This window comes from Melanerpes formicivorus, unplaced genomic scaffold, assembly GCF_026170545.1.
Source record: "Melanerpes formicivorus ecotype bairdi unplaced genomic scaffold, bMelFor1.0.p_v2 SCAF_85, whole genome shotgun sequence".
Taxonomy (NCBI): Eukaryota; Metazoa; Chordata; class Aves; order Piciformes; family Picidae; genus Melanerpes; species Melanerpes formicivorus.
This window is the reverse complement of record NW_027142437.1, coordinates 810511-836376: the sequence shown is the minus strand read 5'-3', so window position 1 is coordinate 836376 and position 25866 is coordinate 810511. Positions and strand designations below refer to the sequence as shown.

Genomic DNA, 25866 nt, shown 5'->3' with positions numbered 1-25866 from the left:
TGGACTCTGCCCATCTGTCCAGTCGGTCGATACTATAATACAGCATGTTAGGGGCTGGAAGGGACCTCTGGAGATCTTCCAGTCCACCCCCCCTGCTGGAGCAGGACCGTAGAATGCAGCACAGGTCACAGAGACAGACATCCAGATGGGCCTTGAAAGGCTCCAGAGAAGGAGACTCCACAACCTCTCTGGGCAGCCTGTTCCAGGACACTGTGACCCTCACAATAAAGAAGTGCCTCCTCCTGTTGAGGTGGAACCTCCTGTGATGCAGGATGTTAGGGGTTGGAAGGGACCTCTGGAGATCTTCCAGTCCACCCCCCCATGCCAGAGCAGGACCGTAGAATCTAGCACAGGTCACAGACGAATGCATCCAGACAGGGCTTGAAAGTCTCCACAACCTCTCTGGGCAGCCTGTTCCAGTGCTCTGTGACCCTCACAGTAAAGAAGTGCCTCCTCATGTTGAGGTGGAACCTCCTGTGCCATAGTTTCCATCCCTTGCCCTTCCTCCTATCACAGAGTACAAGTGAGCAGAGCTTGTTCCTTCCTGCCCCCCAGCCTTCAGCCGTTCATGAACATTTCTTACTTCCCCTTGACCAGATACTTGCTGTGCAGCAAGTTCCCCAAACAAGCTGATCTGAGGCTGTTTTGCAGCAGCCCAGCAGCAGCTGTCCCTGGAGACACTTGAAGCACTGGCTAGAAACACAGACTTGCTGGGCCAGCTTAGAAAAAACAGGTTTTGCTATTTATTTAAAAATAAGTTTGTCGTTAACTACATTGCAGTGACAGTAAATTCTTACACGTACATTCTAGGGTTGTAGAAAAGGATTCCAAGTAGTATGCATCAAAACTTAACATAGAAAGTGTCCAGGGGCAAACAAGTGAAGAAACTTTCCAAATCCATGTATGTACAACAAAAGAAAACCCACACCAAGAAAGGGCGCTGTTATCCCGGGCCAGGTACTTCCGGTTAGAACGGTGAGGAGCCAGGGGTCTGGAAGGGGAAAAAAATGAAACAAAACAAAGACTCCCCCAAACCCAACAACAACAACAAAATAAAGGGTAAAAAAAATACCCCCCAACCTTGATAAAGCTAAAGAATTGTCGTTTTCCCAACCTGTTACTCGTTACATACAACAGAGTTGTGGTTTACATCATTCTGTACAACATAAGCGGCGGGTTTTTCCACACCCCCCCACACCCCCAATCTGAAAAGGTCTCAGTTCCCCAAATTGAACCCTTCCAGGTTCAATTTCTGTGGGGTTGAGCTCTGTTCTGTACACTATTTAAGCAGGATGACAGAATCTGCTTCCCAGCAGCCTCTCAGCCGGATTCTCTGCCCCCCTTCCTGCGCTTGAAAAGTATGGTCCAAAAATGCAACTTCTGTCTGGTCTCGGCGATTGGCAAAGCAGGGCAGGTGCCTGGCACAGGCACCTCCACACAACAGGAACTTGTGCTGCTTCTCAGTCCTGATTTCTATGACCTCAAATCCTTTGTTCTTTCAGGGTAGAAACTGATAGCACAACTACTGCCTCTCCCTCCCTAAAATGCATCGTTTGCATTGCTCAAAGTGAATTTCCTGATGTATTTATCTGCATTAAGAAAGGATCCAAATGACTGTGTGGCTTGCTACCTACACCTCCTAATCAGCTCAATTTATTCACCTTTGTTTTATTGCATCATGGAAGGTATCTCTCTAGGGTGCTGTGAGGCTGTTAGAACCTTGGGGATAAAAAGAAAACAAGAAGAAATGAAATAAAGCTAATCACCTTTCCCCCCACCCCCTGCAACTGTCTTTTAATCTTTGCTTTCCTGGTGTGTTTCCTCCTCTAACACACCATAAAAAAATGATGTAGCAAATTCCCCCATTCAAGCTAGCACAGATGCCAGAGCAGCTAGAGGTTAGCTCTGGCTTCAAAGCTCCCTGTTATTTCCCCCTACACAGAGCAGAAGGGTCTCTCCCAGTTCCAAACCAGGAAGCTGCTAGGCAAGCTGTCAGTACCAGATCTGTCATTGGAAACACCCTGTCAAGCCTTGGCCAGTTCCATGACACTTCCCCCGCTTGCTTTCCTCTGCCTAGGAGCAGGCACACAGAGAACACCACTTACAGCAGAAAACTAACAGCCCTTTTATTAGTTGAGTATCTAGGTCCCCTTGGAAACCATTCTGTTACACAAGGACTTGTGAGAGATAAAAAGAAAATATAGTATATAGTACTTTTTTGTTTTTACAGTTCAATTGTCTCCATTAGGTAGTAAACAGAAAATGAGCTTCTGCTGCTTCCAGAGGAGGTTTTAAAGCCCTCTACCTTCTGTATCACTGTGGTAGTTGCAGGCTATGCCTTCAAAAGTTTTCACAGATCTCAAACAGAAACAATCATGGCACTGTGGCAGAGTTGTAGTCCAATCCTCATTAAAACAACCAATTTTTGTTTTAAAAGGCAAACCAAAAACCTTTGGAAAAAGACCACTGTGGACAAAACCTACTACGTTGAGATAAGAACTCAGGACGCAGCGTGGACAAAACCTACTACGTTGAGAGATAAGAACTCAGGACACAGCATGGACAAAACCTACTACGTTGAGAGATAAGGTAAGGACTCAGAGGATGCATATCGGACAAAACCTACTACACTGAGAGATAAGGTAAGGACTCAAGAGGATGCATATTGGACAAAACCTTCTACATTGAGAGATAAGGTAAGGACTCAGGACGCATTGTAACCAGTGTGGTACAGCTGGACCTTGAGTGACCAGCAACTCCCTCGAGCAGGATTCGCATGCCCCAACTTAAATGCAGATGCTGACGACAGCGAGCTAAAAACACCTCTAACTTCCAAACTCTATCAGGCAAGCACAGGGTTGCCCATCTGGTTAAGCCTATTGCTTTTATAGAACCAGTCAAGCATCCAAGATGTGCCTACATTCAAAATCACAAGCTACAGCATTTACTTGTAGAAGTCCTTGATCCACCAAAGTGAGCAGAAAGACTTAACAAGGCGGTGTGAGAATGGTAACAAGCCTGAAGTTACTGACTGAACAGACTATTTTTGGTGCGTGTGTTGTGTGTCTTCTCTCTTGATTTTGGTAAGGTCAAAGCCTCTGGCACAGAATCAGAATGGGTAGCTTGAAAAAATACTTGTACAGCGATACAGTGAAGGAAGTCGTCTCTACACTAGGCTTTATTTCTCTTGTTTTTAATAGATATGAATATATCCTACGTGCTGCAGCAGGGTCCTTTATCCATCCATAGTTTTACAAATATTAAGCCATAGTAATATTCAACTCAACCCGACTCAAATCTTTTACAAGTCTATCGACGAAGGGATCATCACATGTACAAAGCAGACACTGTACAAATAGACATCTGTAAATCTCTCAGCACAGCAGTCTCATCCCTGGAGGAAGACAATTTCTCTGTTAGGTTGTATCACTTGGGCGCTGCCGAGTGACCCGAGAGCTCTAGTTCGGTATTGACAACAGTGAACGCTACATGGGCAGGGTGCAGTTCAGGTCCCAGGAAACAGGCTAGCAACGGAAAGCTGCAGAGCAGTGAGGTGTGTAGGTAGGCGGAGGCACAGTGTCAGAGAGGTGGAGCACACCGGCAGGGCAAACAGGAGTCACTTCCTCACGGGCAGCTACAGAACACACCCTTAGTAAGATACCACTCGGTGGCAAACACCGACGGCAAACCAACACCGCCCGCAAGGATCCCCAGCACAGAGCAGGAACACCAGAACAGCATCTCCGCATCCATGGGAAAACATAAACAGATTTAATGAGTTAAAAACTGCACTAAACTGCTGCCAGCTCTGTCGGATGGTCTGCGTGTCTGGGACTACGAGCCTGGTATTTACAATGCAGATGAGGTCCTGACACTCCGCTTGCCGAGCCGGCTGCTGGGTGCTGGAGATGGCGGTTACAGAACCGTCACTGGAGTTCATCCATTGCTTCACAACACTGACCTAGAGTTTATTGCTCACATTAAAACCAAACCAAACCCAACCCAAAACCCTTAAAGACTCTGTCAATCAAAAGCTCTTTTTCTGTGTCAGTACATCACAACCACCTCAAACACGACATTGGGTTGGGTTTATTTTCTCTCCACAGTCTGATGGTGACTTAAAAGTCTCATAAATAAAGTTTTCAAGCCTAGTGAAACTAAAATTACAAAAATAGATAACTTTGAAATAAATCTGGTATTAACTCCTAATATTCTTTTTTTAAATTATTTTTATTGGTGTTTTTTTTTAATTATTTTAGTGTTGCTTCTATAAAAAAATTTGACCCCAATTATCTACAGTTTCTTTTAAAAGGAAAAAAAAACACAACGTGGTTTAATATGAGTTAAAAAAAAAAGGAAAGAAAGACAGACAACCAATCACTGGCTAAAGTCACCCATGGTAGGGAGTGGGAAGCAGTCCCCATGTTCTCTTTAGGTAAGGCCTTTTCTATTCCACTCAAATTAAATGTACAAATTCCTACCTCCTGTTAAGGGAACAGCATTGTTTCAGTGTCCTTTCCGTCTCCCCGAACTTACAGACAAGGTCTTGTCTTTGTTTTGTTTTGATAGATAAATATATACAGGAACATGCCATAGAAAACATTATTACAAATGGAGTAAATACAGAAGCTGGAGTTTTAAGATAGACTCTATTTTCATATATTACAATGCAGATAACATCAGGAAATTACACAGTTTGTGGTTTTTTCAAATGATTGCCTTCATCAGTGAGATTTGACCAAAGGAACAAGGAGAAGCCATCAGCTCTGAATTCTGAAGGTGGACTGGCAACTGCACGACCACAGCTTGTTCTAGTACCGTGTTTAAGTTGAGACTTCCATTACTTTGAACTGAATGGCAAAGGAATAGGTGGTAGGGGGAAAAAAACCAAACCAAAACAACCACCAAACCCACAATAAATACAGCAACAAATGAAATGCAGACTCATCCCTGCTACCCAGATCCACATCTGTAACAAGCCAAAGAGGAGCTGGAAAACATTTTACTCTACTTTGTTTTGGTAGCAAAATGCATAATGAACTAGACAAAACTAAGGTATGGTGGATACTAATTTGCTATCCACAGCAGTGCTCTGGGCAGCCTGATCTAGTTGAGGATGTCCCTGCTGACTGCAGAGGGGTTGGACTGGATGACCTTCAGAGGTCCCTTCCAACCCAGACCATTCCATGATTCTGTTTCTGTTCCTCTTGGTGCCAGGTACCAACGTTCAGAGGTATCTGAAGTTTCCTTTCAGGTTTAGTTTTTCAACTAATTTAGGGTCATACACACAGGGACAAAAGAAAAAAAACACAAAACCAAACCCACAAAGAAACAAACAAACAAAAAGGAAAATAAATGGAAAAATCAAGCCCCACAATCTTTCACACTACCCAAGTCATGGAGGAACCACAAAACAACGGTGACGGTTTTGTACTATAGCAGAGCTCAGACAATAGGACTGCTACTCTAATGGGTTGTTTTTCCTGTTGCCTCCTTAAAACTGGACAATCCTTTCAAGTGATAGAAAAATGGTATTAAGGTCTGTCTGTAAAGGGACAAAACGACTCAAAGTACCATAAACAAATAAATAACTGCCTTTTCTCTTTTTCCTCCTTTTGCTGGAGGCAGTACACAGAACAAGACATTCCCCCCTAAGTCACAGAGTTCTCATTTACAACAGACAACTTAACATTACTGAGGATGCAAGAAACAACAGAAGACAAGGCACAATCATTACATGGAATCTGGGGGGGGGGTGGTGGTGGTGTTGGATTTTTGTTGGTTTTATCTTTTCTTTAGGATGTATATTGACTCATGTCAGCTTGAGACACCAGGAAAAGTGCAGGGGAAAACCACAATGTGCAATGAGACCACTGTATAAACCATGATTGCATAAAAAGTGATTTGGCCTTTTTAACCCTTTAACCATTGTGAAAAGAACCAATCTTCCCCTTAAAATCAAACCAGAAAGCATGAGATTCTTGTTAATTAGGTTCTTAAATATTTTTTTTTTTGTTTGTTTATTTGTTTTTCAGTTCTAGTGCTAGCTAAAAAGAAAATAATCCTGAACAAATGGATACCTGGGTAATATTTTTCCTAGGTCCTATGTGCATATATTCATATACACACAGAGACACACAGACACACACTTTGCTTTGTAGGTGGTGGTGTGAGCCTCTTCAGCATCACCTCTCAAGTTGTAGAAGCCACAGTCTGGATCAAGAAAGTAAACATCAGCATTCCAAACCCCTCTCCTGTAATCTCCTTGAATCCTTTAACCAGCTGTACATTGTCTAAAACCTCTCTGTCAAAGGACCTCCATGCTCTCTTTGGGGTCCCTTCCAACCCCTGACATCCTGCCATCACCTCCCCCACCAGTGCGTTATTTTACTACCAAAAGCAAAGATACATTTCAGAACAAGGTCCTACCAAGTGCCTACTTGAAAACAAGACACAGCTTTCATCACTGCAAATGGGATGCTGGACAGACACTCCCAACAGAGAACAAAGAAAACAACCCAAAAGAATCCAAACAAAACCCAAACCCAAAGGTTGGTTGTTGGTTTTTTTTTGCCTTTTTTGTTTGTGTGTTGTTTTTTTTTTCCACTGCACTGATTCTCAGTCTTTGGCACAATAAACAGAGATTTAGTGATTGATACAAGAATCAAGGTCTGAAAAATTAGACATTAGTCAAAACTTTTTTGTTCCAATGTGGAGATATATCTAGCTCTATATATATATATATATATCTGTGATTACATTTTTGCTATGTTTGGCAGAACTCGGAGGAGCCCACAGCCTGCGCTGGGCTCCTTTCCGCAGGTGACCGTTCCCAGCACGAGCGAAATTCAACAGATTAGCAAAGTTTGGTAATTTTGTGTTTTAAGTGGAAAGGTAAAGTGAATTTACTGCCACTTTTTTTTTTTTGCCAAAATCAACCTTCCTAAGCAACTTGACTTCACAACCACCGAGCAGTTACCTTGCTTGCTCAAAACCAAAGGCTCCTGCTTTCGCTCTGTGGCATTGAAGGGTTTTATCACCAGCGCTACTCCAAGCTGAGTAGCTCCCAGCTCTGTAGGTCAAGTCAGAAACTGCTTTGACTGTGGGTGGTTTGGTTTTTTTTTTGTGTGTCAGCTGTGAACAAAAGGAAGGTTCAAAGGCATAACCTCTATCTGGAGGGCAATAAATAGCAAAAGTTTAAAATATATATTTCTCTCAAAGAATGTTCTTTCAGTTTGTGGTTTGTTTTAGTTTGTTTGTTTGTTTTTTTGCTAATTTTTTTTTTCCTCTCCCCAAATCAGAACATACTCTTCCAAACCCATAATAGCAGCAGGGAAGCAGAAGTCTGTTCTGCTGTTCCTTAACTGTACCTGCTTCATAGCATTCTGCAGTAAAACCCTTGGTAACAATTTACCAACCGATTAAATTAGCTTTTGCTTTTTCAGTCAACTTTCGGACTCTGCCCCTGCTGGACGTTCCAAAAGTTAAGGAGGTGTCTTCAAACAATAGCTGCCTTTGCTCTTCCTCAGAGTCATCTTCATTGTAAAAGGCTGTCCTCCTACCCTGATTTCTAGTTCTCATGTGAGGTTCAGAATCTTTAAGCTCTTCAGACCCTTCCTCCATAGGCTCAACTATCTTTTTCCTCCTGCTTCTCGTCTGCATTTTGACGTTGGCAGGAGCCAAGAGGTCCGAGCCTGGCTGGCGGGTCTTGACCTTCCTTTTTGGCTTCCTACCCCCGCGGCCTTTTTTTTGTAACAAGTCTTCCTTCATGTTGTTTTCAGAAAGAGAATTGCACGCAGTAGAAGCAGAGGCTTCTTCTGGTATATCCCTTGGAGTCTGGATCGTATTCTGCTCTGCAACCTTTTGCTGTTCCACAATCTGGAGCTTTTTTGGTTTCCTGCCTCTTTTCTTGTGCACCACTTCACCGCTGCTGTTACTGGTCTCCACTTTGGGTTTCCGCCCGGGGCCTCTCTTCACGGGAGGTTTTGAAGGCTGCCCTCCGTGTCCGTTCACCTGAATGCTGCCCGATGCCAACGCGTTATTCTTGCACTCTGCTGTGAGGAAAGGAGAGCACTTTGTCACCTAACAGCTTTGCATTTACATTCACTTTCACACTGCCTTAATAGAGCTCCTACCAAAATATCTGAATGGATTCACAGTGATTGCCAATCTGTCAGAATCAAAGAAACCCCAAGCGGAGCTCAGACAGCTTCTTGCCAGGATGCAGTAAGGATTAACTTAGAATCAGAGAATTGTCAGGGGTGGAAGGGACCTCAAGGAGCATCCAGTTCCAACTCCCCTGCCATGGGGGAGTTGGAACTACATCAGGTTGCTCACAGCCACATCCAGCCTGGCTGCAAAAACCTCCAGGGATGAGGCTTCCACCACCTCCCTGGGCGACCTGTGCCAGGCTCTCACCACCCTCATGGGGAAGAACTTGTTCCTAACATCCAATCTGAATCTACCCATTTCTGGTTTTGTTCCATTCCCCCTAGTCCTGTTATTACCTGACACCCTAAAAAGTCCCTCACCAGCCTTCTTGTAGCCCCCTTCAGATACTTCTAGATGGGTTTAGCTCAAGGTAGCTTGAAGGAAAAAAGCCCTAAGAGGCAGCGAGGAACAGTGCAGGTGTTTTTCTTGGCTGATACACCACCCATGGACAAGAACTCCTACTTTTTACCTGCAACAGCAGAAAGCTGCTCAAGAAGCATTGCTGCAAGCATCAGGAATGCTTCCAAGCAGGTGATCTCTAGAGAAATGAGAATGTTTCTTTCAGCCTGAGGAAGCATCCTTTATATCAACTTCATTAGACTAGGGAGGAAGGGGTAGAAACATGGGAGACTAGGAAAAAAAAAGACTCCACAACCCACAAGTATGCAGGTTGCAGATTTCCCACACTAACAGACACACAGCAGAAGGTATTGGCTTGGAGACTTTTACAGGCTATGAGTTTCTCTTAGGTGAGTGGTCCTGAGCTTTGTCAGTGAGGCACCTCACAAGATCTCTTATGGAGGCGTTCCAGTACCACAGAGCCCTTGCCTAAAGCATGACCGGGAACAGACTCGGAGCCAGCAGCACAGTTCATTTAGCAGAGCTCCTGCTGTGTTCAAATGTGCCCCACATCCTGCACTGAAATCACAGGCCTCTGCTGTCCTGTGAGTGGGTGTGCAGGAGAGAAAGGATCACATCCACTATCAGATGCTTCTGACGTGACCGAACAGCCTGAAGCTGCTTTTTTCAGAAGCACGGAAGAGGAGTAAGATCAAAACAGATAATCCTCAGGGAGTGGAGGACTACAAGGAATAACCAGGTTAATTAGGTGGGGCCCAATTTGCAGTTTCTCTGTCTTCAGAGAAAAGCTGCTTACTGGATCTGGCTGTTTCACAGCAGCTTCATAACAGCTGAAACAAAACAGCTCCTTCATAAACAGGACAACTTCCATAACTAGGACGTCTTATTTCAGTCTCCACAGCAGCCTTGAGTTTCCAGGTACCCAGACATCAAAAGACCAAGTTCAGTCTGATGATTACACAAAACTGGGTCCAAGCAACCCATACAAATGTGCTGAGCAGAAGTGGTTAGCCCTGCAGAGTCCTGGTTTGCTATGGCAAAAAGCATGGAAGAAGCAAGGTGCTGCTGGGATGCTCTGATCAGAGCTCATGGCTCTGGAGAGCGCCACCACGCTCAGCGTTACCGACCAAAACCACGGGAGTTTTATCAGCTTAAAACTCTCAGGGCTCAAAGTGTGACCCAGTAGAAGGCTGCTTTGGACACTGAGAACTCCTAACACGCCCTTTGTAAGGACTGAAACGAGGTGCAAATATGCTAACATATCAAAATTGGCTGGGCAGAGTTACCACACCCTGGAGAGGGCGTTAAGAGGAGTCAACACCAAGCCGATTTATCAAGAAGGAAACTGTGACCAAGCTGTTCCACCAGACTTCCCTCTTCTACTAAATCATGCTGCCCTACCCTCCCCCTTATCAGGATCACAGTACACTGCATCAGTGACTGGGGGGGAAGTTCCAAAGAAACTGCCTACCTTGTTGATTGACAGTGGAGGATTTCACTTTGCGCTTGATTTGCTTCTCTTTCTCAGGGTTTTCTCTCGTGGAGTTGTTCCTAGTGTTGTGACTCAAATCAGACTGGCTAGGGGTTGGTACAATATTCTGGTTCTTGGAATGTTTGGTTGAGTTCTCCAGTACTGGAAGGACAAAAATAAAAGAAAAAAAAAATCATTATTCAAGTTAAGTAGTCGATACCATGGTGCAGAGCAGGACAAGGAGCTGGGAAGGGCCTGGAGAATAATCTGATGGAGAGAGACTGAAGGAGCTGGGGATGGTTAGTGTGGAAGAGAAGAGGCCAAGGGGAGAACTTGTGGCAGTCTACAGCCACCTGAAAGGAGGTTGTGGAGAGGCTGCTGCTGCTCTCTTCTCACGGGTAGTTAGTGACAGAACAAGAGGGAACAGCCTCAAGCTGCCACTGGGTAGGTTTAGAGTGGACCTTAGAAACAAGAGTGGTCAGGGATTAGAATGTACTGCCCAGGGAGGTGGTTGAGTCCCCAAGCCTGGCTGTGTTTGAAGGTGGTTTAGCTGTGGTGCTTGGGGCTCTAGTTTAGGGGTAAAGCTTGTACAGTAGGGTTCTGGGTTGGACTTGGTGCTCCTGAGGGTCTTTTCCAACCTGAATGTTTCTGTGATACCCACATCCTATCTTACCTGTCTGGAAAGGAAGTCATGTTCTACTATAAACAGTTTGAATCAGTGATCTGGAAGGGAAAAAGCTTCCAAGACAAAACAACAGAGCCCATCCCATTCAGTTTTCCTCTGAAGAACCTCGAAGACCCAATGGCTTGAACACAGAACCAGTCTTAATGGGGACAAACACATCAGAGCTCCTAAAAAAGGCTTATGCTCAAAGCTACTCACAGCTGAAAACAGAAGTTAAGACACCAAAAAGCAACTTGCCTGACTTTCCTGCCCCTGCAGCAGTATTAGGCTTTGTAATTAAAGGCTTTATTGTCAAAGGCTTTGCTCCTGAAGAAGTGGATGGTTGCTCTGTAACAGCCATATCTGTTACCCCCCTATTGCTTCTAGTCCGCACGAGGGAGGAGGTCTCAGCTGCTTTGCCGTTCATCTGAGGTGGAGCGTGTCTCAGCGCCGTTGACCGTGCAGGTGCAGAGGACGAAGAGGGGGCAGAAGCTTCTGCTTTCAGCTGAGGCTTTATTAGTCTCCTCTTCCTTTCAGGGCTGCAAAAGGAGTAAGAGTTGGTGTGCTGGGTGAGCGCTTCTGGTACGCGACAGGAATAAATGCAAATCAAATGCTGGTGTCTGAGGTTGTGGGAATAAAACGATCGTCTCTGCATGGAGTATGTGGAGAACATGACGTTTGCTGTGGAAAATCATGTGGTTGTGAGCCCCTGAGGAGTGAATCTGTACAGTAAATGCTCTGGGTGACAAAGCACGATGCCATCACTACCCTCACGATGCCGGGTTGCTGTGCATGTTTAGCAGTTGTTGGAACGTTAAGCACTTACACTAGGATAGCTCTAAGTAAAGTTTAAAACTCTTCCACATCATAGGGCCTTGCATGTCAAAGCTACCATTCTGCAATATAGGGAATAGCAAAGGAAGCAGTAAGAGAAAAAAAGCCAGAACCAAACACACACACACTGAGATCTGCAGTTCAGGTCTGGCAAGCTCAGGCGGCAGCTCACGACCGCTGCAAAGGAATTGACCTACCTGGATGCAACACTGCTGGAAACTGAGCTGCTTCTACTTCTTTTTTTCCTTCTCTTCTTTATGGTGTTTCTTTTGTGGAAGCGCAGGGCGGACTTGTAGTCGGAGAGGATGGAACTGATGTGCTCCTCGAAGAAGGCAGAGAGGCGCAGGCTCATGCTGTAGATCTGCAGGAGGCAAAGCAAGCTTTACACTCTCCCCAAGCAGCAGTTCATAGAATCACTGAATTGTCAGGGTTGGAAGGGACCTCAAGGATCATCTAGTTCCAACCCCCACTGCTGTGGACAGGGACAGCTTGCCCAGAGCCACATCCACCCTGGCCTTGAAAACATCTACCACTACCCTGGGCAACCTGTGCCAGTCTCTCATCACCCTCATGGGGAAGAACTTCTTCCTAACATCCAATATGAATCTACCCACTTCTAGTTTTGCTCCATCCCCCCTAGTCCTACCACTACCTGACACCCTAGAAGTCCCTCACCACCTTTCTTTTCGGACCCCTAAAGATACTGCAAGGCCACAATAAGGTCTCTTTGGAGCCTTCTCTTCTCTAGACTGCATAGCCCCAACTCTCTCAGTCTGTCTCCATAGGAGAGGTGCTCCAGCACTCTGATCATCCTCATGACCCTTTGGAAACATTCCAGCATGTCCATACCTTTCTTGTAATAGGGGCTATTTCATGTCCTTGTCCCTGAACAACAGCTAGGGAAGAAAAGTGATTCATATGGAAATGTCTTTGGGAAGTTTACAGCCTCAACAAATTCACACTAATACACAGAATCACAGAATCAACCAGGTAGGAAAAGACCTCAGAGATCATCAAGTCCAACCTATTACCTAATGCCTAACACCTCCTTGCAACTAAACCATGGCTCCAAGTGCCACATCCAATCCCCTCTTGAACACCTCCAGGGATGGTGACTCCACCACCTCCCTGGGCAGCACATTCCAATGGCCAATCTCTCTGGGAAAAACTTTCTCCTCACCTCCAGCCTAAACTTCCCCTGGCACAGCTTCAGACTGTGTCCTCTTGTTCTGGTGCTGCTTGCCTGGGAGAAGAGACCAACCCCCACCTGGCTACAACCTCCCTTCAGGGAGTTGGTTGTAGAGAGCAAGAAGGTCTCCCCTGAGCCTCCTCTTCTCCAGGCTAAGCAACCCCAGCTCCCTCAGCCTCTCCTCACAGGGCTGTGCTCCAGACCCCTCCCCAGCTTTGTTGCCCTTCTCTGGACACCTTCCAGCAGCTCAACATCTTTCCTAAACTGAGGAGCCCAGAACTGGACACAGGACTCAAGGTGTGGCCTAACCAGTGCTGAAGAGAGGGCAGAATGACTTCCCTGCTCCTGCTGGCCACACTCTTCCTGATGCAGGCCAGGATGCCACTGGCTCCCTTAGCCACCTGGGCACTCTGCTGGCTCACGTTCAGCTGCTGTCTACCAGTACCCCCAGGCCCCATTCTGCCTGGCTGCTCTCTCCAGCCACTCTGACCTGACATGCTTTAGCCATGCAAACATGGCTTTAACAGTTGTGTTACAACTGAAGATCAGACATAGAAGGAACAATCAGAAAAGCCACTTGTTTTTTCCAGCAGTCCTCTTTTCAACTGCTTTTCCATAAGGCAGCCTTGCAAGCTTCAGCAGAAGCCACAGAGGGATCCTGAGTGCAATTTTACTGTATCATACCTAAGGTCAAGGAATCTAATTTTCTTCTGTATTAAGCTGCAGCATACTATCCCATATTTGAGTATCAGCCTGTCCTCTCATGGATGAATTGATGCTACCAGTGACTTGGTTGTACCAGGTACAATAAATGCATCAGAATCATGTAGCTGCACTTCCTTTTTCCTCCCTAGCCTTGGATGATTTACAGAGAGACCCCCCCCCCCTTCAAACTGTATTTACATCACAACTCAAGTATTTGACCACAGTTGCTATTAAGAGTGGACAGGGCACCTCCCTAGAACACTAAGCCTGCCTTTGACCACTGAGCCTGCTTTAGAACTCTTAGGCCTACCTAATGACACAGCAGACAAGCTATCCAAGTGCTAGACTCAACAGTAAGTGTGACAGATTCTACAATGCATTACTGGAGACCACAGCCAAAGAAATTTCATGAGAAAATCCTTTAAGTACTATCTCACAGAATCACACAATCGTCAGGGTTGGAAGGGACCTCGAAGATCAGCCGGTTCCAACCCCCCTGCCATGGGCAGGGACACCTCACACTAGAGCAGGTTGCTCTGTATGTCTACTGTCCTAAGGAAAAGAAGACCTGCCAGGTTTGGGCTTACCACTCAAGTAACCATCAGCATTGTAAATTAAGAAACAGCACTGAATAGTCAGAGTGAAAATAAAAATCCTCTTTCAACACTGCTGCATGCAGAGAAAGTTCATAGGTTCTAGAGTGCTACAATCCCTGACATCAGAACCTTCCACTCATGAGTACAATAAGTAAGAGCTCCAAGTGTCCAGAGAAGGACCACGAGGATGAGCAGAGGGCTGGAGCACCTCTCCTATGAGGACAGACTGAAGGAGTTGGGGCTGTTCAGTCTGGAGAAGAGAAGGCTCCCAGGTGACCTCATTGTGGCCTTCCAGTATCTGAAGGGGGCTCCAAGAAAGCTGGGGAGGGACTGCTCAGGATCTCAGGGAGTGATAGGACTAGGGGGAATGGAATGAAGCTGGAGGTGGGGAGATTGAGGCTGGAGGTGAGGAGGAAGTTCTTCCCCATGAGAGTGGTGAAGCCCTGGAATGCGTTGTCCAGGGAGGTGGTTGGGGCCCTGTCCCTGGAGGTGTTTAAGCCCAGGCTGGCTGAGGCTCTGGCCAGCCTGATCTAGTGTGGGGTGTCCCTGCCCATGGCAGGGGGGTTGGAGCTAGATGATCCTTGTGGTCCCTTCCAACCCTGACTGATACTATGATACTAAGTTCACTACTCAACCAGTCTGTTTTGAAGAAGGATGAAAAAAGCCACTGAAATGACAGAAGAATCTGTGAGACCACACTAAGAGCTAAGATGTGCAACATTCTCCTGCCTCAGTTGGAAGTGAGCAAGAAGAGAAATAACAATCACAGAAGAATTCAGACCTGCTCAGAAGGCCCTGCCCTCTGATGCAACTGAGAGCCAGGAGTGATTTTTAGGTGGCCCAAACACTGAGTGGGAATACCTCCTAGTGACCCAAGAGATCAGTCACCTACTACAGGATTTGTCCCTGCATTTTAGGGCAATAAAGTCTTGATGATTACTACTTAGAACAGTCAACCACAAAAGCTACTATTAATCCTAGCCTAACACCTAATGCACTTGAGGAGAAGAAAAGCTACCCAGAAGCCTTGAGCATGCATAAGAACACAGTTATAAGCCTTGCTGCTAACAGATACTGCAAGTGCAAGAAAGAATTAACTCTACCATGGGCAGGGCACTTCAGCACCAGCTCAGCCAGAATGGTTTGCTAGGCTCCTGTAGCTTTATGTAAACAGCTCTGTTTCACAGAAATCTTAAGGGCTTCATTACAGTCTCACAGCACAACGGTGAACAACACAGGATTTCATCCTCCTCTGCTCTCCATATCTGATCATTTCAGTTTGGGGCAAACTCAAAAGAGCAGGAGTTTGGGGCTCTGTGTGTGCATCTCTCTTGAAAAATCTACTTTCTTCTTCCAAAGTCCACTATCATGCTTCCACAGATCTGTCCTTCAATCATGCTTCTACAATCATGCTTCCACTGATATGTCCTTCACTGTGGCTCTCCCTTTAGCTCCACTTCCCCATAGTTACTTCTGAAACACATCTGCAGAACACCAGAACTTCAGGCATTTAAAGAGCATACATTAGAATAGACCAGACCAGGTTGGAAGAGACCTTCAAGATCATCGTATCCAACCTATCATCCAACACCACCTAATCAACTAACCCATGGCACCAAGCACCCCATCAAGTCTCCTCCTGAACACCTCCAGTGATGGTGACTCCACCACCTCCCCAGGCAGCCCATTCCAATGGGCAATCACTCTCTCTGTGTAGAACTTCTTCCTAACCTCCAGCCTAAACCTCCCTTGGTGCAGCCTGAGACTGTGTCCTCTTGTTCTGATATTGGATGCCTGGGAGAAGAGACCAACCTCTGCCTGTCTACAACCTCCCTTCAGGTAGTTGTAGAGAGCAGTAAGGTCACCCCTGAGTCTCCTCCTCTCCAGGCTAAGCAGCCCCAGCTCCCTCAGTCTCTCCTCACAGGGCTGTGTTCCAAACCCCTCACTAACTTCATTGCCCTTCCCTGGACTCCAGCAAGTCAACCTCCTTCCTAAACTGAGGGGCCCAGAACTGGACACAGGACTCGAGGTGTGGCCTAACCAGTGTAGTGTCCAGGGGCAGAATGACCTCCCTGCTCCTGCTGGCCACACTGTTCTTGATGCAGGCCAGGATGCCATTGGCCCTCCTGGCTGCCTGGGCACACTGCAGGTTCATTGCTTCCCTTCACAATGCAAAGCTGTAATATTCACGTTTGAAGATGAGAAAGAATTAAACTTCTTCTGAAAGAGAAAGATCCAAGTCTTACCCTCGATCTTTTACTGGGTGTATAAGCCTTGGAGTTGCTGAAAATAAGCCTCACATCTTTACATAACTCCATTGGTGACTCATAGTTGCCGGCTTCCAGTGTTTCTCTAACAGTAGCAAAATCCATAGGAGTATCAATAATATCTCTATAATCCTGTGAAGAAAAAGCAAAGTATTACAATTTATCCCCCCCCTTGCCAAGTCTTAATGGGTAATTTTAATTAGGATGCATTTGATAACCTGTTTAAACCAAATGCTCTCTTTAAATGGACAGGAGAAAGAAGACAGCCGAAGGCATTTTGGTCCTTTCTAATCACACACCATACAACTCCTCACAGTGGGACTCAACAGGACTGAGGTTAAAAGTTCACTGGTAGAAAATTGAAGTCATTTTGTAAACAGATTTTCTGAAGTACAGAGCTCAAAACTTCGGTGTCCCAAGGCTTGTATGGCTGACACGCTGTCACGAAGGTAACCGTGATATCAAAGTGTGACTACAAAGCTTTCTGGGCGACTTAACAGCTCCAACTTGGTACTAAGCTTAACACCTTCTTTTTTTCCCCATATGTGCTTTAAAATATGAAGTTTGAGTATTTGAACCTAATTAGAGGCTTAGCACATCCCTGCTGTAACCTCAGCAGTTTCTCAAATGGAGACCCGACAATTTAGGGCAAGTACTGTGAATGAAAACTCCACAGGCTGGAAGAAGACCCTGCTCAAGCCACTGATGTAGTTGCTTTTTATTCCTAGGCTGGGGAAGATAGGGAGGAATGAGAAGATTCCATGACAAAAAAAGCCTACATACCAAAATTAACCAAAAAACGTTAAGTTAGGAACATCATAGAACTGTTAGAATAGAATAGAATAGAATAGAATAGAATAGAATAGAATAGAATAGAATAGAATAGACCTCAGAGATCATTGAGTCCAACCTATCACCCAACACCATCTAATCAACAAAACAATGGCACCAAGTACCTCATCCAGTCTCCTCTTAAGCACCTCCAGTGATGGTGACTCCAGCACCAACCTGGGCAGCACATTCCAGTAGCCAATCATCACTGAACTGTAAGGATCATCATAGAATTGTTGACTCATAGGATCATAGAATTGTTGAATAAACAGAAGCAGCTACTGAATGCTGAGCAGGTTTGTGACACCAGGGAGCAGTGTTTCATGCCCAAGCCCAGTCAGGTGCTCTCTGTCAGCTTATCTGAGCATCTCAAAGGGCCACTTGTGGTTGGCCACGACATAAAGTTTAAGTTACTTCAAAAACAATGGTGCCAAATGGCTGCAGGGGTGTCAAGACAGAACTTCCTAAAGAGAAGCATTTCTCTAATGAGGATGATAGATTTTCCCCATGTTAATCACCTGAGTGATATTTTAAAGAAGAACTCAAGATGAGCTAGGAGGAGAGCAGGAAAAACCTTTGCTTTGTAGAATAGAATAGAATAGAATAGAATAGAATAGAATAGAATAGAATAGAATAGAATAGAGCAGAGCAGAGCAGAGCAGAGCAGAGCAGGTTGGAAGAGACCTTCAAGATCATCGTGTCCAACCCATCAACCAATCCAACACCACCTAAACAACTAACCCATGGCACCAAGCACCCCATCAAGTCTCCTTCTGAACACCTCCAATGATGGGGACTCCACCACCTCCCCAGGCAGCCCATTCCAATGGGCAATCACTCTCTCTGTGTAGAACTTCTTCCTAACCTCCAGCCTAAACCTCCCCTGGTGCAGCCTGAGACTGTGTCCTCTTGTTCTGGTGCTGGCTGCCTGGGAGAAGAGACCAACCTCTGCCTGTCTACAACCTCCCTTCAGGTAGTTGTAGAGAGCAATAAGGTCACCCCTGAGTCTCCTCCTTTCCAGGCTAAGCAACCCCAGCTCCCTCAGCCTCTCCTCACAGGGCTGTGTTCCAAACCCCTCACCAGCTTCGTTGCCCTTCTCTGGACTCGTTCCAGCAAGTCAACCTCCTTCCTAAACTGAGGGGCCCAGAACTGGACACAGGACTCGAGGTGTGGCCTAACCAGTGCTGAGTACTTAATGGTAGCCTAAAAGGCTACAAGAGATGCAAGGCAGCAAGACTTTTGTGTTATTCTGTAGTTCCAGCTGGCTGCTCAGGGCTATCTGCACTCCACTGTAATCACTCAGGCAGAAAATGAAAATTGGGAGAGTCATTGTTACTACAGCTCTTGGGTGAGCACCTTTTGTGCATCGAGCACAGGTGAGTGATACACAAATTCCTTTTAGCTTTTATAGTTCTGGAAGGGAAAAGAAAAAAAAGAAAAGGCTAAAAATTTATCCCTGACAACACTTGTCACAGGCAACGATCAAACACAGCCACTTTTCCCTCAGCAAAGATGGCTCTTCATTTTAAAAGCTGTAATTTACTTAACAACATCAGCATCCCTAAAGATAGAACAATTTGCAAGTGCTTGAGAGCAGAGCAGCAGCATTTCTTTCAAAGTTACTTTAAAAAGACAATAAACATCAGCATGAGGTGACAGCCGAGCCCTGCAAACAACAGCTCTGCCTGGAGCTCCCAGCAGAAGAGAGCTGGGGAAAATAGAGGCAGCATAGCTGGGGAGAAACCCCCACCCACCACACACACCCCCCCACCTAACAGCTGCATTGGAACCAGCCCTCCTGATCGGAGCTACTCACGGGGTACTCCAGGAGATCCACCGGCTGGCGAAAGGGTTCAGAGTCCTCACACTGAAAAATGAGGTTGAGCAGCTCCTGGCACTGCTTCTTCCAGGACTGGATGTCGTAGGACTGAGCTCTGTTCCGCAGCCGCCGCTTCGGCTGGTGGTCCTGCAACGACAGCGTGGCCTGGCAGCTGTTAAACAAGTCAGCTGCTTCTAGAAAACCTCGTGGAGAGGGTAGCCTGCAGGACTAACCAGCACTGATTAATGGCTTTGGAACACCCAGCAGCACGGACAGAAATGCTTTTACACCGAGCAGCTCGGCGGTCAACAGGTCTCGAAGTTGAAAACTTCCCAAAAGCTGATAAACCATTTATTTAGAATAGACCAGACCAGGTTGGAACAGACCTTGAAGATCATGGTGTCAAACCCATCAACCAATCCAACCCACCTAAACAACTAACCCATGGCACCAAGCACCCCATCAATGATGATACACAAGAGTACAGGTTCTCAGTTTTACATGCCTTTATTTGGAATCATCAGGCTTGGAAGGGACCTCAAGGATCATCCAACCCCCCCTGCCATGGGCAGGGACACCTCACACTACAGCAGGTTGCTCACAGCCACATCCAGCCTGGCTGCAAACACCTCCAGGCAGGAGGCTTCCACCACGTCCTTGGGCAACCTGTGCCAGTCTCTCACCACCCTCATGGGGAACAACTTCTTCCTAACATCCAATCTCAATCTACCCATTTCGAGTTGTGCTTCATTCCCCCCAGTCCTATCACTCCCTGACACCCTCAAAAGTCCCTCCCCAGCTTTCTTGTAGCCCCCTTCAGATCCTGGAAGGCCACAATTAAGTCTCCTCAGAGCCTTCTCATCTCCAAACTGAACAATCCCAACACTCAGTCTGTCTCCATAGGAGAGCAGCTCCAGCCCTCTGACCATCTTTGTGGCCCTTCTCTGGACACCTTCCAGCACCTCCACTTCCTTCTTGTAATAGAGGCTCCAGAACTGGACACAGTGCTCCAGGGGGGGTCTCACCAGATTGGTGTAGAGGGGGAGAATCACCTCCCTTGACCTGCTGGCCACACTTCTCCTGATGCAGCCCAGGATCTGATTGGCTTTCTGGGCTGCAAGTGCTCACTGCTGGCTCATGTTGAGCTTCTCATCCCCCAGCACCCTCAGGTCCTTTTCTTCAGGGCTGCTCTCAAGCAGCCTCTTTAGAAATGCATTTCTGATTGCTTACAGCACTGTAAATCATTCACAAATACAAACTGAAGCATTTTACCTTTCTCTTTCTAGTGGAAGTTCCTGGCACATTTGTATCTTTCTCTTCTTCCTTTGAGCAAGACAAGGAGCCGCATCAAAAGGTTAAAGAAATACAAGCATGTATGAGTAGGTGAGATCTTTCACAACTGGAACCTTTACACTTCTGTCCTCAGCCCTCTGGCTGCTCCCCTTCTGACCATCAGGTTCAAGAATCACAGAATGGTCTGGGTTGGAAGGGACCTCCAAATGCCATCTGGTCCAACCCCCCTGCAGTCAGCAGGGACATCGTCCACTGGATCAGGTTGGTCAGAGCCTTGTTGAGCCTGACCTTGAATATGTCCAGGGATGGGGCCTCACCCACCTGTTCCAGTGTTCCACCACTTCTAAGAGCATCCCAAAATTCTAAGCAGCATCTAAATTCCCTAATAACCAGTTAAAGCTGTCAGCACTAAAGGAGAAGAGGCTTCATTTTCACCAAGTCTCCTAGCTGATAAAAGGAAACATGTAACTTACAGAAAAGTACCTCCCACTCCCTCACAGGGACTGAAAACAGCACTTTTGTATCCAGTAGGAAACAAACAGTGGTCCTGATTCTCCAGTCTATGAATGCCAATGTCTAAGACACGACCACTTACCTCATCAGAGTCAGACAACACTTTCTTCTTCATGGCATTGTAGAGTGGAATGATGTCATAGCAACTCTGGTCTCTGTGTAAAAGAGAAACACAGACTATCATTTCTTTTCCATCGACACCTGTGGAGTCAGCTGCATTTGGCCTAGGGAAATGTCTAGGGACCCATTCCTAAATAAAATGCTGTTTAATGCTGGATGGATACTAAGAGGACTGCAGCAGCAAGAGAAGAATCATAGAACCAATAAGGTTGGAAAAGACCTCAGAGATCATCAAGTCCAACCTATCACCCAACACCTCATGACTAACTAAACCATGGCTCTAAGTGCCACATCCAATCCCCTCTTGAACACCTCCAGGGATGGGGACTCCACCACCTCCCTGGGCAGCACAACCCAATGGCCAGTTACTCTTGCTGGGAAGAACTTTCTCCTCACCTCCAGCCTAAACCTCCTCTGGCACAGCTTGAGACTGTGTCCTCTTGTTCTGGTGCTGGTTGTCTGGGAGGAAAGACCAACCCCCACCTGGCTACAACCTGCCTTCAGGTAGTTCTGGACAGCAATAAGGTCTCCTGAGCCTCCTCTTCTCCAGGCTACACAACCTTAGCAAGAGCTGATTTTCTTCCCCCAGAAAGCTGTACAACATTATCTGCACTCTGCATAACACAGATCACTAAACAGTGCCCATGCTTTAAAACTGGGAATCAGACAATCATTTTCCATGCATTCATCATTAGCAGTGGAAAAGCTGAATTCCACACCACATCTGAAGGGCTTGAGAGCCACCTAGCTTTGTCAGAAACACCAGGGTGGCTGCAGTGCACAGAAGTGCAATTCAGAACCTCAGCATCCAGGATGGCAGGCATTTGAAATGTAAATGTTTATTTGTGTAAGGGCTAACAAAGCTATTGTTAGTGCCTGCATAATTACATCAGAAATGCAAACAGTGATTTTCAATTCTTGCATAACACAACAAGCTCCTGCACTCCACAAACCCCCAAAGTTGTTCTGCTGCTGGGGCTACAAACCACCAGAAAACAAAACAGGGAGTAAACATTCAGCAGCTCTGCACTGCAATCATAAGCTGCAACACAGGCTGCAGTGAACAGCCTGGGGAGAAGGTGAAAAACCAAACCAGGCAAGCCACATCCTCCCCACCCCCTCTATCTTCTAGGCCCAGCCAGCATGGATTTAGGAAGGGCAGGTCCTGCCTGACCAATCTGATCTCCTTCTATGCCCAGGTGACTGCCTGGTGGAAGTGGGGCAGGCTGTGGATGTAGTCTGGCTGGACTTCAGCAAGGCCTTTGACACCGTCCCCCATAGCAAACTCCTGGCCAAGCTGGCAGCCCCTTGCTTCGACAGCAGCACTCTGAGCTGGGTTAGGAACTGGCTGCAGGGCCAGGCACAGAGAGTGGTGGTGAATGGTGCCACAGCCAGCTGGCAGCCAGGCACTAGCAGTGCTGGGCCCCATCCTGTTCAATATCTTTATTGATGATCTGGATGAGGGAATTGAGTCCATCATCAGTAAATTTGCTGACGACACCAAGCTGGGGGCAGGAGTTGATCTGCTGGAGGGTAGAGAGGCTCTGCAGAGGGACCTGGACAGGCTGGACAGATGGGCAGAGTCCAAGGGCAGGAGATTGAACACATCCAAGTGCCAGGGGCTGCACATTGGCCACAACAACCCCATGCAGAGCTACAGGCTGGGGTCAGAGTGGTTGAGAGCAGCCAGGCAGAAAGGGACCTGGGGGTGCTGGTTGACAGTAGGCTGAACATGAGCCTGCAGTGTGCCCAGGTGGCCAAGAAAGCCAATGGCATCCTGGCCTGTATCAGGAACAGAGTGGCCAGCAGGAGCAGGGAGGTCATTCTGCCCCTGGACACTGCACTGGTTAGGCCACACCTGGAGTCCTGTGTCCAGTTCTGGGCCCCTCAGTTTAGGAAGGAGGTTGAGATGCTGGAAGGTGTCCAGAGAAGGGCAACAAAGCTGGGGAGGGGTTTGGAGCACAGCCCTGTGAGGAGAGGCTGAAGGAGCTGGGGTTGCTTAGCCTGGAGAAGAGGAGGCTCAGGGAAGACCTTATTACAGGGAGGTGGTGGAGTCACCATCACTGGAGGTGTTTAGGAAGAGCCTGGATGAGGCACTTGGTGCCATGGGTTAGTTGATTAGGTGGTGTTGGGTGATAGGTTGGACTCGATGATCTCGAAGGTCTTTTCCAACTTGGTTAATTCAATTCAATTCTAGTCTAGTCTAGTCTAGTCTGCTTTTGAAGACAACTTAGATACCTTAGAGAATAAGCCTCAAGAGTCTCAAAAGGATCTAGAAATTCCACTCTTGTTAGAACCCGAAGGTTTGTCTTAGATGGCCTAAGCCTTTACCCTACAGTTAGAACCCTAAAACAAACAACAAAGCACCTGGGCTTTAGGTGCCTTGCCAGCTCACTTCAGTGAGTTATTAATAGACACAAGATCCAGGCCATTATTAAATAAGGCTATTGGTGTGTTGCACTAATTTAGCTAAGCTAATTAAAAGCACACACACTTTGAAAAACCCTCAGCTGCTTAATTAATCAGAAAAAAACCCATGCAGGACAAAAATATTGAACAAAATCAGGAACAGAGAAGCCCTCTAGATACATCACTGCTCCTAGAGGTGTAGTTCACAAAAACCTTTGACCTCTGAAGCAGTGAAGGATTTCTCATTCTCCAGCCAGTGGCACAAGTGATAGGCACTGGAGGTACCAAAGATCACACAAGCATGGAATTGTTGTTAGGGTTGGAAGGGACCTCAAGGAGCATCCAGTTCCAAACCCCCTGCCATGGGCAGGGACACCTCACACTACAGCAACTTCCTCACAGCCACATCCAGTGTGGCCTGAAAAACCTCCAGGCATGAGGCTTCCACCACCTCCCTGGGCAACCTGTGCCAGTCTCTCACCACCTTCATGGGGAAGAACTTCCTGACACCCAATCTGAATCTCCCCACTTCTAGTTTTGCTCCATTCCCCCCAGTCCTATCCCTCCCTGACACCCTCAAAAGTCCCTTCCCACCATTCCTGCAGGCCCCTTTCAGATACTGGAGTCAAAGTCCTAGCCTTCCAAATGCACTATTCAGCTGTAATGGCCTTGAGAGCAGCCAAAAGAAAGGACAAGATTCAATTTAACAAAGAGAAAGTAAATGACTACCAGTGCTGCTATTTCTGCTAAACTGCTGAAGTATCCAGCTGCTTCGAGAAGGGGAGAGCAGCTATCACTGTGTACAAGCACATGAAGGCAGTGGACAAATCAGGAGGCTCTTCTTACACACTTGGGATCTGCAGATGTGCCAACTGACTGAGAAACCAAACCATTTTGTCCCTGAGCTTTAACACAGCCAACCAGAACACCTGACAGACAACTGCTATTTCTGTCAGCTACAGAGCTCCCCAGTTCTGCTCTGCATAGCAAATACTCTTTTTAATCATGGCATGGATTGGAAAGGCCAGAATTAAATGCCCCCAACTCTGTCCACACAGGCAGTCTTTAAACTCACTATTAGAACTCCTGACTTACCTACATCTTTCAAGCCACGAAAACATCCAGACCCATTTTGATAAGGCAGCAGGAAGTCTCTTGGAATAAAAAGCCATGCCAATCTGTGCCAATCTATGCACAATGAAACTTCAGCTTGTTTTGCAAACTTTGGAATTCACTGCCAAGACAAACTTGATTCTTCCCTGCCCCAGCAGGCAGACCACAGGCTTGTTCTAGCTGCAGAACTATCACAGAACCACAGAATGTGAGGGGTTGGAAGAGACCTCAGAAGATTGTCCAGTCCAAGCCCCCTGCCAGAGCAGGGTCACCTAGAGCAGCTCACACAGCAATACATCCAGGTGGGTCTCTAATATCTCAAGAGAAGGAGACTCCACAACCCCCCTGGGCAGCCTCTTCCAGTGCTCTGTCACCCTCACAGGGAAAAAAAGAGTTCTTCATGTTTCCATGGAGCTTCCTATGCCTCAACTTCCACCACTGCCACTTAGAATAGAATAGAAGCAGGTTGGAAGAGACCTTCAAGATCATCGCATCCAACCTATCATCCAACACCACCTTATCAACTAACCCATGGCACCAAGCACCCCATCAAGTCTCCTCCTGAACACCTCCAGTGATGGTGACTCCACCACCTCCCCAGGCAGCCCATTCCAATGGGCAATCACTCTCTCTGTGTAAGACTTCCTCCTGACCTCCAGCCTGAAACTTGTGGTGGCATTGGGCATCCCCCAGCAGAGCCTGGCTCCAGCCTCTGGGCATTCACCCTGCACAGCTTTATAAACATTAATAAGGTCACCTCTCAGTCTCCTCTTCTCCAAGCTACAAAGCCCTCAGCTCCCTCAGTCTCTTCTTGTAAGGAAGATGTTCCACTCCCTCCATCATTTTTGTGGCTCTGTGCTGGACTCTTTCAAGCAGTTCCCTGAGGTCCTTGACCTGAGGGGCCCAGAACTGGACACAATATTCCAGCTGCAGCCTCGCCAGGGCAGAGCAGAGGGGGAGCTCCGAGAACCTCTCTCGACTTACTGCCCACACTTCAAAACTCATATCTGAGAAGGCTAAATACCTTGGGTAGGAGACAGGAACAACAACAGAGCTAAAAGCAACTCACTTTATGAAGTGTAGGAGGAGATCTGTGACAAACTTGGCAGATTTGACAATAGGGCTTCCAGGTTCATTGAAGGTGCGAGTGTTGTGTTCTATGTATCGGACTTCCCACATCAACGAGGAGAGGCGCCTGCGTAGGAAGGGAGGGAAGAGGGGAAGGGCAGGAGGAAAAAGAAAAGACATATTTCATATCTAGCAGGGAAAGGAGCCTCATCTCCAATTTCCAATGCATCATCTCCTTCATTTGTTGTTTCCTTTTCCGTGATGAGAAACCCTGCACGCTTCGATCCGTTGCTTGGTGTGACCAGCAGAAGGCAGCTTGCTCAGGCTTCCTGCAGGGCTGCACACAAACGGCTTGAAGAACCAATCTGACACTCCTCAGGAAAATTCAGCTGTGGTGCTTCAG

At 46.8% G+C, this 25866-nt stretch overlaps 1 protein-coding gene across 3 annotated transcripts in view; it reads right to left on the bottom strand.

Annotated features, from left to right (window-relative positions):
* Positions 1-720: 720 nt before the first annotated feature.
* The window catches only part of PHIP (pleckstrin homology domain interacting protein), a 163403-nt gene continuing 138257 nt past the window's right edge, over positions 721-25866 (bottom strand). Inside the window, exons 32-41 of one of the 3 annotated variants that reach the window (XR_010990687.1) lie at positions 25465-25590; positions 20836-20908; positions 20220-20270; positions 18945-19094; positions 16277-16429; positions 11738-11901; positions 10965-11245; positions 10043-10204; positions 2570-8054; positions 721-2523 (exon numbers count right to left, since the gene is read on the bottom strand). Coding sequence is in view for 2 of the 3 variants with exons in the window: in XM_068165151.1 (XP_068021252.1) it covers positions 7411-8054; positions 10043-10204; positions 10965-11245; positions 11738-11901; positions 16277-16429; positions 18945-19094; positions 20220-20270; positions 20836-20908; positions 25465-25590 (1804 nt within the window). In the remaining variant the exon portion in view is untranslated. Of the gene's footprint in view, positions 8055-10042; positions 10205-10964; positions 11246-11737; positions 11902-16276; positions 16430-18944; positions 19095-20219; positions 20271-20835; positions 20909-25464; positions 25591-25866 lie in introns of all 3 variants that reach the window. The other 2 variants (XM_068165151.1, XM_068165152.1) reach the window with 2 other exon arrangements.